This window comes from Ptychodera flava, chromosome 3 (assembly GCF_041260155.1).
Source record: "Ptychodera flava strain L36383 chromosome 3, AS_Pfla_20210202, whole genome shotgun sequence".
NCBI lineage: Eukaryota > Metazoa > Hemichordata > Enteropneusta > Ptychoderidae > Ptychodera > Ptychodera flava.
Genome location: NC_091930.1, coordinates 93,597 through 111,387, shown reverse-complemented (window position 1 = coordinate 111,387; position 17,791 = coordinate 93,597). Strand labels below are relative to the sequence as shown.

The 17,791-nt window shown below is 38.7% G+C and overlaps 1 protein-coding gene and 1 long non-coding RNA gene across 3 annotated transcripts; one reads left to right on the top strand and one right to left on the bottom strand.

Moving 5' to 3' along the window:
• The first annotated feature begins 1,826 nt into the window (after positions 1 to 1,826).
• Positions 1,827 to 8,549, top strand: LOC139129390 (radial spoke head 1 homolog). The gene is made up of 7 exons (XM_070695025.1): positions 1,827 to 1,981; positions 4,203 to 4,316; positions 4,705 to 4,810; positions 5,612 to 5,838; positions 6,699 to 6,770; positions 7,077 to 7,236; positions 8,002 to 8,549. The coding sequence occupies exons 1-7, from the start codon at positions 1,928 to 1,930 to the stop codon at positions 8,205 to 8,207; spliced, it is 939 nt and encodes a 312-aa protein (XP_070551126.1). The 5' UTR covers positions 1,827 to 1,927; the 3' UTR covers positions 8,208 to 8,549.
• Positions 3,763 to 15,029, bottom strand: LOC139129391 (uncharacterized). Of its 2 annotated transcripts, XR_011551552.1 has the most exons (3): positions 14,893 to 15,029; positions 9,957 to 10,826; positions 3,763 to 3,929 (listed from the first exon to the last, which is right to left on the bottom strand). It is a non-coding gene; the product is annotated as an uncharacterized lncRNA (long non-coding RNA). The 2 variants fall into 2 exon arrangements; XR_011551551.1 differs by lacking the exon at positions 3,763 to 3,929 and having other exon boundaries at positions 9,466 to 10,826.
• Between the last annotated feature and the right edge of the window lie 2,762 nt (positions 15,030 to 17,791).

Here is a 17,791-nt window from a genome sequence, read left to right as displayed (position 1 = left end):
GTGTCTCTCTACAGCATCGCTGAAAACCCAATATTCAGTTTGTCAACAAAGCCCGTTTGTTTAAATATTGGTGATAATTAATGATGCAAATGCACGGTACACGTAGGCTGTGTTGGCAAGCTGAGTACTGGATAGCTCAACATTCTATAGGGAGTAGAACAAGAACACAATTGTATAAACTGAACAAAATATTGTCAAAATAAAAAGTTAATACAACTACTGCCCTGCTACTACATACTGGCAGTGACAGTGATACATGTAGCTCTGACTCTGATGTAGTTTAAGAAGAGTTTTGGTCATAGGACACTCAATTGACAGTGAACACACACACATCTACTTGTGACACATAGAAGACTAGGGGACTAACAGTTACCATGGATTTTTGAATTCTGGCATATGAGAACAATCAAATATTAGAGAAAAAAGATGGAGTCACCATATTTGATCTTATACAAATGTACAATGAAAAGTCAGTTTTTCTAAAATCACTTAAAATCAATACCATTCATTTCAAGTTCATGCAGTGAATGAAATTTTCACATCTCATTGTACCAATAACACAAAAGTAAAACTTTGAACAGTAAGACTCTAATGTAAATGAAAAAATGTGTGACTAAATAAAATTATCTATTTTTAACCAAATTTGCCATTATTACACCCAAATTTCTGAGATTAAACATTAATTTCATGGAATATTTTAACCTTCCAGTATTGTCAATTTTGTAAAACTTTTATAAGTGGCATCTAAGTCGTTTATGTCTTGTACTTTTGAAAAAAAAATTTTGGTAGGCCACTGTGCTCATTTTTTCACAATTTGGTTAAACGTAGCTAGGAATACACAATTTTCATACTCTCTCATGATTGTCATTTTGTGTGCTTTTCAGCTGGTGCCATTGAACTGGCCAGAGTTGGATAAACTCAAGTCGGCTTAGACTGAGAAATCCAAAAAGTTCACTGATGCATTTAAAAATGAATCAATTTAAGAACTTGCCCTAGGTATATGGCTCTACAACCTGCTGATAAGAGATAGTGTTGAACATTTGCGTGCAGAACGACACATTACATGTTTTTTTTTACTCTGTGTGCATTCCTAATAAATATGTGGCTATACGGGTATTTTTGGGGGGGACTTGAAAATTTTTGAGGGTATCGAGGGGGGGACTTGAAAATTTTTGAGGGTATTGTGGGGGGGGATCTAAAAAAAATAAGATTTCAATCGCGATTCCTCCAGCCCCCCCCCCCAACCATTTTTTTTGAACGCGGTCTAACTTACAGACAAGATGCCATTATAAATCAATATAGCAAAGCTCACTTCGTTTTGACGTAATTGTAGAACTGAAAGATACTTTGTGATAAATGTATTGACTTAATCATTACCACACAGAAATGAACATGATAAGTGGCTTTCATACGACGTTGGGGCTCACCTAATTTACGCCTTTCTTAAAGCAGACATTCTTTTACTGTTGAGAGTTTCAGATACGTCATGCGGCGTATTCATATTTTGTTTCTACTCCTAAACTGACCTTATTGACCTTTACATATTTCCTTTGTTAGCATTTTAAAGTAAACGATATATCAACATGTATTTTAGTGTAATAAAATCAGACGAGCGTCGGCTTATTATAGCATAATATTTTTAGATCGTTTGATTTTTGCCCTGTATCAGTGACAGGTCGTGTCGGTCCAATCACAGCTAGGTCACTATGGTATCGATCGTATGGAGAACCAACTACTGTTTTGCCAGGTACCATAGCAACGTGAGTCTAAAGTCCAAGTGACTACAGCGCCGGAGTATTCGCCTAAGCCACTCCATAGCGCTCCCACCTATAGCGTCCGTGGCAACCTGGATTTACACATATACATACAGTACATGCAACTGTTTCGAAATTTTACCTAGCCCAGCTTCATTCAAGTTTTTATAAAAATGTCCGAATTCTCAGATTTTGGTGAGGAAGAGGCCAGCATTGGTTATCTCGGGGTAAGTAAGTTAGTGACTTTGTTGAAGGTGTCGATGAAACCAGTTTAAGTGTCGAATATGTTAATCATGTTTTGTGTGCACTCAGAACAACATTACTAGGCATGGTTATCAGCGTATTCCAATGAATCCGGACAAGTCATGGTTTTTTTCTATTTAACTGGAACTCAGGGACATTTTCATTCTTTCACTGAAGATATTCTGCGTCAGTAAAGTGTACGAAAACACCAAATTTGTTCAGTGATAGCTACAATTGTAATGTGTGAAGTAACACGAGGTTACTAAGAGACCGCAGAATGGATACCACGCTCACAGTCTATTAAATAGCACGCCGATTGTTTACAGGTCGCAGATCTCTCTCTCTCTCTCTCTCTCTCTCTCTCTCTCTCTCTCTCTCTCTCTCTCTCTCTCTCTCTCTCTCTCTCTCTCTCTCTCTCTCTCTCAGCCTCGTTCTCCTCTTGCTTTCACACCTTGCCTACCTCTGTTCAGCCATCGTTTGCTTAATAGGTCTCTGTTTCTTACACCATAAGCATACCCAAGTCAATATATTTCATTCAATAATACTTTTGACAACACATAAAATAACCACACAGGAGTTGTTGACTGAAATTTTAAGCATAGACCATTGTTTTTTTTAAATATAGGTCAATACTCTTGTTGGAATAGTTTTGAAAGCTCCACTACATAAATGCTAAATAACGCAATAAACGTCCGCTAACGTTGTACTACGGGACACTACATACCTAAGTTGTCACAAAGAGAATAAAACTTATTCGTTTGAGGTCTGTTATCAGCTACTTAATAGAGCCCACGTCAGCTAGCGGTCACAACCCTGACCCCAAAAAAGAGAGCCCCCACTTTAGCTTGTGTCTGTACCTCAAAGCGTTTTGGTGGTTGCAGAGCTGTTTGAACGCTGGCAAGGAACCAACAGTAGCAGTGTGGAAGTTTGGTATACGGCTAAGCACTTTGTCGTTCGTACATGTCCAGATGTGTACAAGATTTTATGCGATAATTGTCAATTTCTGGCAAGCCACTTTCCCGCTCGTGAACGCATTATGGCAAAACATCCAGTTTAGCTTTGCACAGTCTTCAAATATACCAATGTCGAGAGTAATCGATATTACTTATAAAAGTAAATTTGTTTTTTGTTTGTTTGTTTTTTTTTCATTTTTAAGATTAATTGGGTTTTTTTCCAATTCAGCTTTTACAACGTGATAAGACGATGCAGTCTGTTCGTACTGTACCCAAATTACCAACCAAAAAGTAAACTGTCTTTCCGTCGGTGAGGGCGTCTGGCGCTGTGCACAGTGAATATTATCAGATGTAATTTGAAACTTGTCAACGAAGATTGGTTGAATTCCCAAAACTACCTGTCCAGCGAGTTGATATTTGTTAGACCCAAGAGACCTTCACGGTGTCAATAAACGAGGGAGACTTTGACTTAGATTCAGCTCCACACGGGCTTTGAGGACTCAAAAACTATTTAGTTTATACATGCCTTCCTGGGGCTGATATGTAGAACGTGTGAAGGCTACTACAGAGATAATAATCAGTGCAGGTTCAATGCTAGTGGTGAAACATCGCAACAAGAAATGTTATGGGAATGCATGTATCAAAAGAATTGGAAGACTTATATTATTGAAACATAATGTGAGCTCTACAGTTTCTGCCTGTCTGTCTATCTATTTATTTATCTATCAGTCTAAATTCTGCTGTCTGTCATTTGTGTTCATCCCCATCTCTGTTGACCAGCCTTTCTGCTTACATTTTGCGTGCATATGTCATTAAGTAGATCAATCTACTGCCATTTGTTTGACATCGCAAATAATTTGCCATTCCTGCCTTCCTTCCATCCAGCAATTCATCCCGTCCGTCCATCCATGCATCAATCTATCCATGCATCCATCTACTGATCCACCCCATCCATCCATATCTTCATCAGTCGCTCCACCTAGGATATAAAATGAGAGAAACAATAACAGCTACACTACGTACTGCCATCTTGTTTACGTCACATGTACCACTCGTATGGTAGCACATACTTTTTTGTTGCAAACGTTGGCGCCCGTCAACGAACGACCGATTGAAACAGAGAACTCACGCAACGACGTGTGAAAGCATTGAACCAATCACAAAGACCTAACCACGTGACGTGGGCGGCAGAGTATCTTATGGCAAATAAGTATAAATTTGAATATTATTCCATTTTTGTTTCATTCGCCAGGAGTACGAGGGAGAGAGGAACACCCGTGACGAACGACATGGAAAAGGTCGAGCGACATTTGCGAAAGGCGATGTTTATGACGGCATGTACGAACACGGAAAACGACATGGACAGGTACGAATCATACATTTGTATATACATTGATATCATCATATGTGACAGCGTTTTCAATGACGTCACGTTTATTAACACTTGTTTTTCTTTGTTCGGCTATGATTTCTCACGTTCATACAGTTAGCTGACACTGACACATCGCCGAAACGTTTGATTTATTCAGATATGCGAACTGCGCTGACACTAAATGTGCAGCGCCCTCGTAGGGCTTGGACCACAGACGCAAATAATAATATGACGAGTGACCGGTGAAAGCGACAAAAAGAGTTAACACGCCCAGAGGGAAAAAAAACCAAACGAATAGACAAGGTTTTCTTCCCTCTGGGCTATACTGCTTGAAACATTCGTTGGGTTTTGTTTGTAAATGTTCAATGCATTGTATCTTCAGGGTTTATATAGATTCAAGAATGGCGCCCGCTACGAGGGTGAATACAAACAGAACAAGAAACACGGCCAAGGTAAATTCATATATCCCGACGGATCTCAGTATGAAGGTAAGTGACCCTGTGTTTGTTTTGCATTTAAGGCCGTTCAAATAAAATTATCTGTTTGCCGTCCTTTGATTTTTGAAAACCTACCATCCAGCCATGGGAAAAAACAAACACAGACAGAAAACAGAAGTGTATTAACATAAGCTGAATTTGTAGGGGTTTTTTTTGAAAAATAATATTTTTATTTGTAAGATTGTTAACATTGTGTTTGTTGTCTTAATTTTCTCTGAAAACCTACCAGCACGCGGACGGCAAACAGATAAATTTATTTAAAGCGCCTGATGTACGAAAATGTCGCAAGTCTGACTTGGCGGGGTTTTGACCACCCTCCAGTCGGCTATCGCCTAAACCTTTATCCCTACAATGAACAAGAAGAATTGATTCCGGCGTGTCTTGTTTTGTATCTGTCTGTTTGTCTGTCTGTCTGTCTGTTTGTTTGTTTGTTTGTTTGTTTGTTTGTTTGTTTGTTTGTTCCTTTTTGGAAATTCAATTTGCACCCGATGCTTATGATTATTCGACATTGTGAGTGACCCTTCTTTATATTTGTAAAGTTCTCCTCCAAATACTTCATGCCGGGGACGTATGAATAAGTTTGTGAATGTCCCCCTTCTTTCCAAGTGCATTACATGTAATCTTGGTGTAGTCCAATCAGTTGGTGAGATCCCATGTTAGGGTATTGTTAACGTTTAGCGAGAAATATTCAGCGGTTAAATGTGCAGCTTGGCGTATAAGCATTTTATTTTCAAGCATTCATTTTACACCCAAAATAATACTAAATTGCCAAATTCCCCGTTTCTTGCAAAGGTAACTGGGCCGACGACCTTCGACATGGCTACGGAGTCTACACGTACGTCAACGGGGACACGTACGAGGGGGAGTGGCTGGGAAATCACAAACACGGCCAGGGTGTCTACACGTACAAGATGACAGGAACGAAGTACATAGGAACGTACGTCAACGGTAAAAGAGAAGGCGCCGGTGAAGTTATACACATTAATCACAAATACCAGGGACTTATGAAGGCTGATAATGTAAGTATGTTAGACCTTACATTAGAATGTGTCTCGGGGATCGGGGACAGATATTCGGACTCTTAAATCTTTACAGTACTTTTTTGGCGTCTACCGCTTGTGGGTGCTCATTTTAAAGCTCTTGGAGAAAGAAAGCTTTTCACCGTCTTAGGATTTCGAAAATCGAAAATTTTGTTTTTTCCCCTAGTGTTAACACGGGGATGGCGGCCGTTTTGAATTTCAAATAGCTGTAAATATTTGGTAATTTGTTTCTCTAGTGCCAGTATTCTAGTACCAGTATCTCTAACAGTAGTATTCTTGATTTGGTAAGAGAATTGTTGATCGTTTCATATAGGATGGTCCGCGGAAAAGTTTGAATCGCCTACTTTTGAGGCGCTTACTACCTTATGTTGCTGTTTCTTGATGCTCGCCTCTTTGTAGTTTGAAAAATCCGTCGCTTGAGGGCGCTCTTTACACCGCATCCTCTTACTCAAGGGGAAAGTAGAGAGCGTCTTTCAGTCTAGCTCCTTTGTTGAGTACTTGAAAAATTTAGGTTCCTTCCCTCTATTGTATCATTTAGTTCTATGATCTTCCCTGGCGATCATAATATTTCCTCCCTCTTTTATTGACTCCCATCCTTAAGTCTGTTGGCATCTTCGTCACTTATCCTCCTGTTGTAACGCTTACACCTCGTATTTCTTCTTTGCTAAATTTTCTGTCTCCTTGACTGTGTAGTGACCGCTTTCAAGCTCCTTAAACTGTGGTCTAATCCATTTCAATATATTTTTGGAAGCTGCAACACTGAGAACTGATTTGAGAATATTTTCCTGATATTCACGTTTACAAAAAGTGAAGTGTTTGATTATTTGTTGTCACCACAGCCCGAAGGTCCTGGGAAGTATATGTTCGAAATAGGCTGCGAACAACGTGGGAAGTACATTCTTGTAGAAAAGGTAACGGCACGGAATACTTAATCGTTGGTCAAAGTTATTTTACTCCTAGTGGATTCCTAATGGAAGTTGTACATTTTTGACTTGGAATTACCAGGCATATAACCAATGTGTAAATTGGTCAGAGACGTTCACATAAACTGTTTCTGGTGATAACGTGTACAGAGAGAGAGAGAGAGAGAGAGAGAGAGAGAGAGAGAGAGAGAGAGAAAGAGAGAGAGAGAGAGAGAGAGAAGGAGAGAGAGAGACATGACGGGTTACTGTCTTAAGAAATTTTGACCGTTGCTCATGTTTTGTTCTTTTTTTCAGCAACAAGGAGGCGAAACGGAAGAAGACGAACCAGTGACTATAATTGTGCCGACATGGAAAGCTGGTGACATATCAGCGATATCACGAGGTGTACCTTTCGAAGACGAGACTCTGAAGGAAGGCGAAGAAGATAAAGACGGCGAAGACAAAGAAAATAAAGGTAAGCGGCAATATTTTGCAGACGCTACGCAGGGATCGTTGACACGGTCAGAATGTCCTGACTGGATGGGGGCTTTTCTGGATGGGATGTCAAGTGCGGCGCTCTGGCGTCTTCGTGCGTGATTCAGCATGAAGACCACTTTTCAATTTGAGAGAGAGAGAGAGAGAGAGACAGAGAGAGACAGAGACAGAGACAGAGACAGAGAGACAGAGAGACAGAGAGAGAGAGAGCCTGAAGATCACTTTTCATTTGAGACGTTTACATTCCATGTTTGCGGTTAGCAACAAGAAATAATGGAGGAGGCTGAGAAGGGGTGGGGGTGCATCATGCGTGAGCGCCCAAAATCAAAACGGTTGACCTAAATAAAAGTATACAATACGTCAATAGATTAACGATTAGTGGACTAAAGTGACTTACTTTCGGTGATCACGAGATGGATTTGTTTGATAATCGGTATGGCTGTGTGTGAAACTCGCAAAGATTCTTGATTTCCTTTTTCACTTAAAAGTACCTACGTGTATGTATGTATGTATGTATGTATATATATATAATATATATATATATATATATATATATATATATATATATATATATATATATATATATATATTATAGTATATATATATATATATGTGCTTAGACTGAGACTTAAATAAATTCGTTGTCCTTGACATTCCCGTTTGAATCTATATCAAGTAAATTCGACAAAACAGTATGCCGATTTGTTTTCTTACTTTTTTTTGTTCCACCGTTTTTTTTCAACAGACGGTGAACAACAAACAGAGACAGTCAGTGAGGAAAAGTCATTGACTACCGTTCTAACTGAAGTCATCGAACCAGCTGAAGCAAAGACGCCCGAGAAGGCCAGCGAAGAGCCACAGGAAGTCACGGAAGAGAAGGCCGACCCGGAAGAAGAGCATGTAGATGAGGCTGCCGCTGAGGGCGCTGAAGAGGAGGAAGAAGGAGACTAGCTTTGGTCGTGTTTTCAAACTAAACATCCACCGTTATTTTGTGAAGTTTCAGAACGGAAATGCTTATAAACGTATTTCCGAAGAAGTTGCAGTAATACTGAGTAGACCTTTCCTGTATATAACACAAATTAGAAATTCTTTGTGAATTCTGTACAACGTACGCTTCAGATGTTCAACTCAAAGGATTCTCCAGATACTAACGTTTCTGTAAATAGAAAGCTTACATTTTATGACAGCAGATTACAAACTGCACCGGATGCTTTATCACGGTGCTTTTATTTCCGTTATGAAACTCAACCACCGAAAGTTACTGTGCGGTGGCATTTTCACAATTGTGTTATTCTATTTTGACGTTTTCTGATATCAATCGTCATCAAATAAAGATAAACGTCTGTTTCTACTAAAAAAAAATCTGTCGTCTCGATTGAAATCCTTATCACGAGGAAAGGGATGGCTGCACGCTTTTGTGATCATGTGTTAGAGCGAGAAGAAATATCAGAATCGTATAAATCCTCTTCACGTAAAATCTAAATGCGTCACACTTGCTAATAATCTCTGCCGAAACATATGAGGAACACTTTCCATATATGCAACATTTGTAGTAAAGCCTAGTATGAGGGTAGAACACGCCTCGGGGACAGATATTCGGACTTTCTTTCGAAAATCGAAAATTTCATATTTTTCTCTATAAGGGTAACACAAGGATGGCGGCCATTTTGAATTTCAAATATCGTTAAATCTCGCGTAATTTGTTTCTCTAAAAGAAAAATTTGCACGGTGATCCCAATTTTTATTTTCGATTTTGAAAGAGAATTATTGAAATATTCCCTGGGGAGAGTTTGAGCAAAACTTTGTCTTTCACTTTTAAGGCTCATACTACCTTAAAACCACTATCACGAACTCATAATTATTTTATGATCAGACCATGAGAACATATGTTCATATTTCTTTATGGATAATAATGTGGCGGCACTGTCGGTTATCTTGCCAACGATCGGCTTACATCTAAATCAAAAAAGCAAAGCAGATGAAAGCACTCTGCAAATGCCTCCTGACAGTGTTGCTGCAAGCGAGATAAGAAATTCAAGTAAAGTAAGTTTTCCCCAACAACCTGGCGACGGAAGGATAGTTTCATGACTGTATGTACGAGTATATATGACTTCAAAGTGTGGATGTGTAGGGAATTGGTTCAGAGGCAGGCCATGGCATGCGCCGACAAGACTTCAAATGTTGAAGTAAACATACAGAAATAGAACCAAACATTATCATTGTTTATTACAACTCTTTAAAGATTGGTAAACTTATCCGATCAAACGGTTTGAATTACAGTAAAATATTGTGACTGTTTACATAAAGTGTTATTGCTTTTTTACTATCGAAAGTAGAAACATTCAGGTGAAGAAGTTGTAGGTGCTTTTGACCTTTAACGCTACTACAGTCATTGATGTATCTTATAAAAACTTTCCCGCTCGACAAAGTTGCGATAACGGTAACATGTGGTAGAATCTCACACGTAATTTCCAAAGTGTGCCATATTGCGTTGAACTTTGCACATTCAAAGAAAGTGACACCTGTTTACAGAAGATGAGTGTATATGCGTTGTCATCAGCTCGTCAACTTTTTGATGACTGCATACACGGAAGACTGAATCTACGAGGGAAAGGTGCATTTTTGTTGACTTCATTCAAATATTGAGTGCAACCTGATGCTGCTGTAAAATCATTGGATCCAGAGTAGCCATGTACTTACAATGCCAGTAATGTCAAGTTCACGAAATTGTACATTTCTTTGATCTGTGATGTTTGTGTTTTTGCCCCAGCAACTCACACGAGGTGCACCTCCTTTTATGTTCGCGAAAAGCCGCCATGTTCTCGAACATTACCTCAGACATCGAGCACCGGATTTTCCCGTCATGCTCATCGACATCGTCGTCGGACACCGGCGATTTCTGGATGTAGTGTCTCTCGATGGCGATGTCGGGCATGCACACCGTAAGATGTCCTTGAATTGCAGACACTTTTTCGAGCAGTTCGATGTCTCCACACTGAGGACACGTGAAGTATCCCTGGCTTTTGTCAGTGATGCAGTCATCAACGTGCGACTGCAGCGCCCTCGCCTCGCTGAAAGGAATCGAACATACTGGGCATTTATACTGGCAATATCCTAGCATCTGGAACCCTCCCTGGCTGCTGAACGGTCGTCTGCTCAGGCGGACGATAAACACAGGCGTGCTTTCGCGCTCTAATCGATGAATGACGCTTGACTTCGAAAATCGCTTTTCAGGTTGAACTTCGTTTCTGGCCTTATCTATGACCTTGCGAATCCTGACCATGAACTCGGCGTCCGGAAGTGAATCGATGTCGCCATCCGGGACAAAGGCGGTGTTGTCAACGTTGCATGACGGACAAGAGAGTTTGGCGCGCCTGCTTGAGCTCACTCTTTGAAACAGGCATTGGGTACAGAAGACATGGCTGCACAGTGGAAGTGACTTTGGACGATCGAAGTTCTGTCTACAGAGAGTACATTTTAGCAGGATCTGGTACATATTTTCTCGAAAAACCTGGGTAGCCATGTTATCGTGGTCCTTCGCTTGATCATGAATGGCTCGTATACCGGGACCTAAAAATAAGCAACCCAATAAACAGTTAAAATGATGTCACAGGCTTTAATAAAAATAAAAAATAAAAAAAATTCATACTAAGACGAGGAGTGTAAAATTCCAATTGTATTTTATTACATGAAGCGTTTTCCTTTTATGATTGTGTGTGTAATCAGGGTTGTTATGTTATAATATCCACCGATGGCGCGTAATCGAGGCCAAAGTCCGACCTCTTATTTTGGACTCGTACGTGCATTTTCAACTTTCGATCTCTCGAAAGTTCTAAACGTGAATACGAGTCCAAAACAGGAGATAGTCAAAAACGGAAATTAGTCAACATCGGTAGTTAGTCAGAAATGAGACTTCGCCTGGTTGAAAATACGACTACGATTCCAAAATAGGAGTTTGTCAAAAATGGAAATTAGCCCAAAGTTGCAGATAGGAGTTAGTCAAAAATGAGAGTTCGAAAGTTGAAAATGCGACTACGAGTCCAAAATGCGACAGCAATTTTTGGCCTTGATTGCACGCCATAATCCAACATCTTGAGGCACTCGGAAAGAGTGGTTGATAGAACATACTTTCAGCTTCTCATTCAAAAATGGACAAACTTAAGGCTTGTGATAACGTAATGTATGTCATCAACCTCCCGCACGACAATGGATCCAGAGACTACAGAACTGCGGTTATGATGTGCCGTGTAGAGAAAGGTGAGGTTATACTAGACTGAACTGTAAAATTGCTGCATTAGCTGTTGACATTAGTTTCGGTCGCAAGAATACTGTTTTAGAAAACGTTTTTTTAAACTTTCACAAAAGGTCAAGCAAGGGACGCGGCATTGCCCGTACATGCCTCAAAATGGTCTTACAATATATCAGTTGCCTGAAGTGTTCAAGGTATTTCCTTAATGAAACAAAAAAGAAAGATAAAAGTTCTGATAAGCGTTTGATCAGTATTTCTCATGCAATTGTAACTTTATATATCTGGTATGTGTGGCAACGTCATCCTTCCCTTATAAGGCAGAATACGCCTCAAGGACAGGTTCTCGGACTCTCAAACTTTTACAGTAATCCTATTTAGGACTACCACTTGTGGGCGCTAATTTGGAATATCATCGACCGCACTGACTAAAATTTTCACCGCCTCAATTTTTTGAAGGCGAAAATCTAATTTTCCCCATAGGTAACACAGGGATAACGGCCATTCTGAATTTGAAGTATTGGTACACGGTAAATAATGAGTAATTTATACCTCTGGTCACAAATTTTGCACCTACAAAACCCGATTTTTCCTCTTAATATTTAAACGTGAAGTTTAAGTCTTTCGTTTTCGAGGCGCTTACTACCTGGCTTTTTTGAAGCCATTTGGTTGGTAGAAATTTTACGGAGTGGGTTCCTTTCTGCTTCCTCAAGATTGAATTACTCACATTCATGACGTAGATTGATTAATCTGAAGATGCGGGATAGAATATCTTGTGTTTTTTTAAGCTCATGGAAAACTGCTCTCTTCCTGCCTGCATGTTATTTAATTGTTAATGATTTTCATTCCTAAAAAATAATAGTTAGAACTTGAACTTGTATTTAGTTGAATATGTATTGACGAACTTATCAGTTCTACGTCCCTTTTCTGGTGTTAGTTCAATTTTCTGAAAATGAAACTCGGTATTACCTTTTCTGTATATGTTTTTTCATTTTTTTGCAAAATACAGTGCAATTCATTCATTAGGCATTCAAGTGAAAGATTTAAAGTTTACTATATCAAAATGTGAATTTATTTTACATTATTTTGTGGTCCACACACGCCTGTATGCATTGTGCGTAAGTCTCATTAATAATACATAAAAGCAATAGATAAATGGCTTGTATACCTATCATATATTTTTTCACGAATGTAACACTGCTATACTCAAACAATTTAAAGTGATGCCCTGAAAAACACGCCGCACGCGCATCGTGTCTCTCGGTTTTCTGTGTTGCAAAGATTAGATTTTACCAGAGTAATGAAGTAATGAAGGGTCATGAAGAAGTCATTTGATAACAGTTGTGTCATTATCATTTGAAGGAAAATAATCGAAAATTGCTAGGAGCGTTTGAAAGGCAAAGAAATAGCGGTTATTAATTAATGAAAAAGTGGATTACCGTGAACATGAAGTTTTTATTTTCTTTCTGATGTACAAGGAAACTTATTAATTAAGCAATGCATTCTCTTTAAATTCATCTGAAGAATTTGTTATTAATAAACTACTACGAAATAATATTTCTCCTTTCAGTAGACAAAGAATAGAAGGATTAATTTTACTATGTTCATATTCCACCTCACGCAGTAGCTAGCACTGCTATGGAGCAAATCTGACTCCATCGCATCGACTGGCTGTAATAAAAAAATTCACTATTGAGGTAGTATGCGCCGCGAAAGTGAAAGAGTTAAACTTTTGTTCAAACTTTCTTGAATGAAACTTTCAATCATTCTCTTGCCAAATCGACAATAAAATTCGGGAGTGAATGCGCAAAGATTGGAACTAGCGAAAAAAAATACCCAACATTTTGCGATATTTGAAATTCAAAATGGCCGCCATGCCTGTGTTAAACTCTATAGGGGAAATTGAATTTTGATTTTCGAAAAACCAAGCCGGTAAAAGGTTTCCTTTCTCCAAGAGCTTTAAAATGAACCCCCACAAGTGGTAGATTAGAAAGGAATCGTAGAAATTTTGAGAGTCAGACTATCTGTCCCGAGGCGCGTTCTACCTTAAATTGCCAATAAAATGGTCTTACACATAAACGTTAGGATCACTTCCTTTTAGGGCCCTCGGACCCCTTACATGATATCAGTTTATTTAGGGTCCTTCATCGGAGAAACGCGTCATATCCATCTTGTCAAGGTTAAAGCTATTTTCAGGGTCAGCTTTGATAGAAAGCACACTATTTCCTCTCCAAAAAGGAGAAGGTTGGGCCGGGGAGGGGAGGGGTCCCCGAGGAAGTATTTCCGCCCATTTTTCGCGGTCGTTTATCGCGAGCGTTTAAAGGGTAATTGAAGAATTTCTGCGTGAAATGTGACTGTTCCAGAAGTTTGACCTTGTGACTTTTCCGAAGATTGCCCGACCCTTTAAGTATATAGATAAAGTATTTGACACCTGCCCGACAGTGACAATGAAACGTTCAGGGACAGCGTCAGTTTGTTTTGGGGAAAACCATTTCAATTTTGCTTATGGCACGCTGTTCCTATTTTGAATATGACCATTGCGCTGAGCTACTAGCTTGATGCTGGGCTCGGCGGCAAAAAAAATTCAATCCATAAATCGCGGATGTCGCCTGCCGTTGAAAATGTTTTTGGGCAAAATACCATCCTGAACACCTACCATAAAAGAGATTCCTAGGCTTTGATAGAGGGCGGGGCATTCCATTGGCCATTTAATTAAGGAACGGTCTGTTTTACAACGAGGTCATTGTCGATATGTACGGGAGCAAAAGTGGGTATCAAAGACCTCTGTTGTGCCACGACACTGTGTTAAATGTCTGCTTGATTAGTTTTCTGACAAATAATATACGTGTTTTGTTTATTGATAAAAATAATTCGTCATAAAGGCTGACAGCAATATCGGCTCTGTCGACAATCTCTGACAACTCACAGAAAGCGGAAACGCCCAGTTAATCAAATGATTGCACACTTCCTGTTTTCTCGAATGCGACAGTCGGGAAAATAAAGAAGAAGAATATGACATTTTATGGTAAACTCTCAAACGTTTTGACAGCGTATGGTTGCATAATAAGTCGACATTCTTCTTTCCAACATATTTCGGGGTGGGAGAGTTATCAGTATTGTTAACCCCAAAGTTTTGTGTTTGCAATCTTTCCTCGCGTTACGTTAAGGCCAAAAACGACCAGTCGGTTGTGAACATTTCCATAGGAAAATATATTATGGAAAACAGAAATAAAATGCAATTCTTTTTGAGAGCGACAATTACAAAAATCTTGGAAAAAAATACGAACACATCTGATTTTAAAAGTTATAAAGTTATCATATACCAAACTCGTGGGTGACATTAATGTCATTCGTATCCTCTAATTATACATATAATTGCGATTTTCTTACCTCAAACATACCAAACTCTTCAAATGTAAGCTTACATGAAAAAATATGCAGGTTTGAGCAAGCTTGGTAGATTATCTGCTACCATCACACAAATAACCGGTTCCTTGACTCACGCCTCTGCGCGCTGTGCCCACTATAATAAAATTAACGCCCTGGGTAGGTAGATAATATAGGAAGGCTGTTTTACTGTTTTCAAAGCATGACGGGAGCATGGCCATGGGTCAGCCCGAAAGGTCAGGTGAGAGAGCGACGAAATTTAAATGAGTAATACCGCGTGGGTGGATGGTCAAGCGTGAGAGTGTGTCTGTCTGTTTACACGATAACTCAAAAACTCCTGAACGGATTCAAGTCAGATTTGGTAGACAAGTACTGTATGCCAATTGCAAGAACTGATTAGATTTTGGTTGGTGTAGCTTGCATATTAATGAAGTTATGAAACATTTTTTTCATACAATGGTTTCCTATGGAGACAGTAATGACAGTGTCTACATATATCAAGAAATACTGCACAAAATTTCATGAAACTTTTCACAGATGACAATCTCAGAACATTATGATGATACTGAGTGTCATGTCAATTATCTGCTCATTTGCATATTTAATAAACTTTTGTAATTAGTGATATAACTCTGAAATTCCTACACCAAATTTGATGATACCTGCTACAAATATTGATCTGATAGATATCTAATTGTACTGAGAAGCATTAAGCAGTGTCAAGTTAAGAAACAGCTCATTTAGCTGCGATACACCCTCCCCTAATTTGATGAAAGCTGCTGCAGATGCTGATCCGACATACATCTGACTATGTTGAGAGGCATTTGGTAGTGTGAAGTTATTTAAGGATTCAGTTGCATATTTTATGAACTTGAAAATTAGCCATGTAACTCTTGAATTATAGAACCAAGTTTGGTGTAACCAGCTACAATTATTGATCTGAGCAATATGTAATTGTCTCGTAAAGTACTGTACGGTTTCAAATTAATGAGTAGCTCATTTGCATATTTAATGAAGCTTTGTAATCGTCGATATAAATCCGTAATTACAGCATTAAATTTTGATGAAACGTGCTACAGATGTTGATCTGCTAGACATCTAATTGTCCCATGAAGCATCGAGTAGTGTCAATTTAATAAACAGCTCATTTACATTATTATTATTATTATTATTATTATTAGACTTTATTTAAACTCGATAGACTGTTGAGCCGAAGGCTCTTCTCACACAGTGTCGAGATGCAAGAATATACAATATGTACATTAAAAAAATATAAAAAAACAGAACAGAGAAAAACAAAACATTAAGACATCAAGAAACAGACGACAAAATATAAACAAAAACCGCCAAAATGGCTCAAAAATTACATTTTGCCAAAAGATGAGACTTACATTTCGTTTAAAAGAGTGAAGAGTAGAGCAAAATTTGACATCTGCTGGTAAACTATTCCATATTTTGACACCGCTATACGTAAAACTCCTCTGACTTAAAAATTTGAGTTCTGTGTCTTGGAATATATAATTCATTTCTGTCTACAGATCTTGTACAACGACTGTGGACGTTCTGGACACTTCTAAAACATTCAAATAATTAGGAGCCAAATTATTTGGACTTTGTACATCAAGACTGATTCATTAAAACAATCCTTTCTCTAAATGGTAACCAGTTTAAAACGTCGAATAAATTACGACTAGGAGTGCTAAAATCTGAGTCTAAAAGTACTCTGGCTACAGCTTTCTGTAGTCTTTCAACACGAAGTAAAAGTTTGTTGGAACAATGACCCCATATGTTAGAACAATAGTCAAAATGGGGTAAAATAAAACAATTGTAAAATATCATCTTAGCTCTCTGAGTTAAAAAGGGACGAATACGTTTTAGATGCAGCAATTTAAAGGCTACCTTACTACAAACTGAATTTACTTGCTTTTTCCAATTTAGGGTGTCGTCAATGGTTACACCCAACAATTTTTCATGGGTTACACAATCGAGCTGATCATTGCCACACATAACATTGATGTGATTTTTCGTTCTGGCTTTTTTCTGCGTTGTACCAATGACAATAACCTTAGTTTTCTGTGAATTAACACACATGCTATTTTGATCGCACCAGCGTGTGATCAGATTCATATCTCTGCTCAGCTTGGTTTCAATTTCGTTAATTTTGGGACTGATCACCTGAGCTGCTGTGTCATCAGCATACATATACATATCAGAATTTTCAGAAGCCAGAGGGAGGTCATTTATAAAAAGTAGGAACAACAGGGGCCCTAAAATAGATCCCTGCGGTACACCTGTACTGACAGGAAGAGAATCACTCAGGGTTCCATTAAAGGACACCAACTGAGTTCTGTTTGCGAGGTATGAAGTGAAAAAACCATTGTCTGCTCTGAACAACCATATAGTCTGAGTTTCTTAAGTAAAGTACCATGATGAACTAGGTCAAAGGCTTTTCTAAAATCAACGAGTAAAACACCTATTAGATTTCCACTATCGATTGCCTGGTACCATGAGTTGGTAATGTTAGTCAAAGCTGTTTGACAAGAGTGGAACGTACGAAAACCGGATTGTTTATCTGACAGCAAATTGTGCAATGAAAGAAATTGTAAAAATGACTATGTACATGTCTTTCTAACATTTTGACAGAACAGGAAGGACTGAAATAGGTCTGTAGTTTGAGATGTTATCTTTGATACCCTTTTTGAACAGAGGAGTTACTTTAGCTGACTTCCATTGACTTGAAAAGTACTTGTTGTGATTACATAATTAAAAAGAGCTGTGAGACTCGGTGTGATTTGACCTGCGCCAATTTTCAAAAATTTTGAACTGATGCCGTCTAAACCAGTGGATTCGTTACAATTTAATTCATAAGATATTTCAAAATGTCTGAGTCTTTTAGCAATGG

Excerpts from the sequence above, each read along its gene's own strand:
- LOC139129390 (XM_070695025.1), top strand. The coding sequence starts at position 1,928 with ATGTCCGAATTCTCAGATTTTGGTGAGGAAGAGGCCAGCATTGGTTAT. Across the intron at positions 5,839-6,698 it reads GACTTATGAAGGCTGATAAT|CCCGAAGGTCCTGGGAAGTA; the intron begins GTAAGTATGTTA and ends TTGTCACCACAG. Across the intron at positions 7,237-8,001 it reads CGAAGACAAAGAAAATAAAG|ACGGTGAACAACAAACAGAG; the intron begins GTAAGCGGCAAT and ends TTTTTTCAACAG.